Raw genomic sequence first — 1,142 nt, forward strand, 5'->3', positions numbered from 1 at the left:
AATATTTTTTAGTTTGCAAGCTAACAGCTTAGCCTACTAGCTTGGCATGAGGTTAAATTGTTACGAAAGCTCTTGTGATGAGCTAGAAAATTGAACATTTCTCTTTGTTTGTGGATTCAGTTAGCCTTCAGCTAACTTAAACTACGTTAACAGCTTAGCTTACTGGCGAAAACTCAGTTTCACAACCAGACAGAATCAGCAGTTGCGGTTGCACTAGAAATAAAACGTAAAAGGAAACAGAACCATCCCACAATGGAAATTCTGTAGTTCTCATGAATGAGCCAATCCTGTGAGAAATGTCAAGAGGCCCAAAAGAGGAGGAAGTGCTGCTATCTCAGAGGCTTCCGAGGTTCAACAAGCAGGAAAAGAGCCAGAATGCTACTGTTTGACCTTCACAATGAAAATAAGTCGCTCTGCATCACTGTGTTGTGTGTCATTGTGTAACTCTGAGATACCTGCATGGGTGAGACAGCAGCAGCAGGTGGGGTCTTCATAGGGCTGGGACTGAGAGGTGTGCGAGGTAAGGGGGCGCTCGTGGTTGTGCTTGCAGCAGCGGTGGCTGCATCAGCGACTGCAGTAGCATTAGCTCCAGGACCTGTGACCACACCAAAACAGATTAAATCAACCTTTTGAGACCATTAAACATGCCGGAAATAAAACCAGCGATTTAACAATGTTTAAAAATGGCAAGGTACCCTGTGAGGCACTGTCAAAGCTTTTGATGAGGGTTTTAACGGTGGGTGACGGCTCGGAGGATGTGGAGGGGCGTCGACTCAGTCCCATGCCCTGCCTGAGTGCAGCCAGGTCCCTCTCAACAGCGTTCATGTAGTTATATACACGTCCACGCTCCTCGTCTTGCCTTTGAGACATTACAGAGTCATATTTTAAACATGGATACTCTGTCTCCTCATAGACAGGAAAGTCTTTATTAAATTGAAATGATTATGTGACCCTCATCTGCTACATTAATATAATTAAACTCAAACAAAGGTGCTCTCAGATAATTCCTGTAAAAATATGCCACCAAGGCTGGCCCAAACCATAGGATGTAAAATATGCTGTCTTCTAAGATAATCAAAAAATTTACTAGTTAAAAACAAGTAACTTCACCACCACCACCACCAAAAAAAAAAAAAAAAAAA

At 42.9% G+C, this 1,142-nt stretch overlaps 1 protein-coding gene across 1 annotated transcript; it reads right to left on the bottom strand.

The window, feature by feature from the left end:
• Positions 1-455: 455 nt before the first annotated feature.
• Positions 456-870, bottom strand: LOC107736029 (cytospin-A-like; the record flags this gene model as incomplete). The annotated part of the gene is made up of 2 exons (XM_016547545.1): positions 696-870; positions 456-595 (listed from the first exon to the last, which is right to left on the bottom strand). Coding segments are annotated over exons 1-2 (315 nt in total), but the record flags the coding sequence as incomplete, so codon positions are not given.
• Between the last annotated feature and the right edge of the window lie 272 nt (positions 871-1,142).

The sequence above is a fragment of the Sinocyclocheilus rhinocerous genome, unplaced genomic scaffold (assembly GCF_001515625.1).
Source record: "Sinocyclocheilus rhinocerous isolate Xijiao unplaced genomic scaffold, SAMN03320098_v1.1 C36445944, whole genome shotgun sequence".
Lineage (NCBI taxonomy): Eukaryota > Metazoa > Chordata > Actinopteri > Cypriniformes > Cyprinidae > Sinocyclocheilus > Sinocyclocheilus rhinocerous.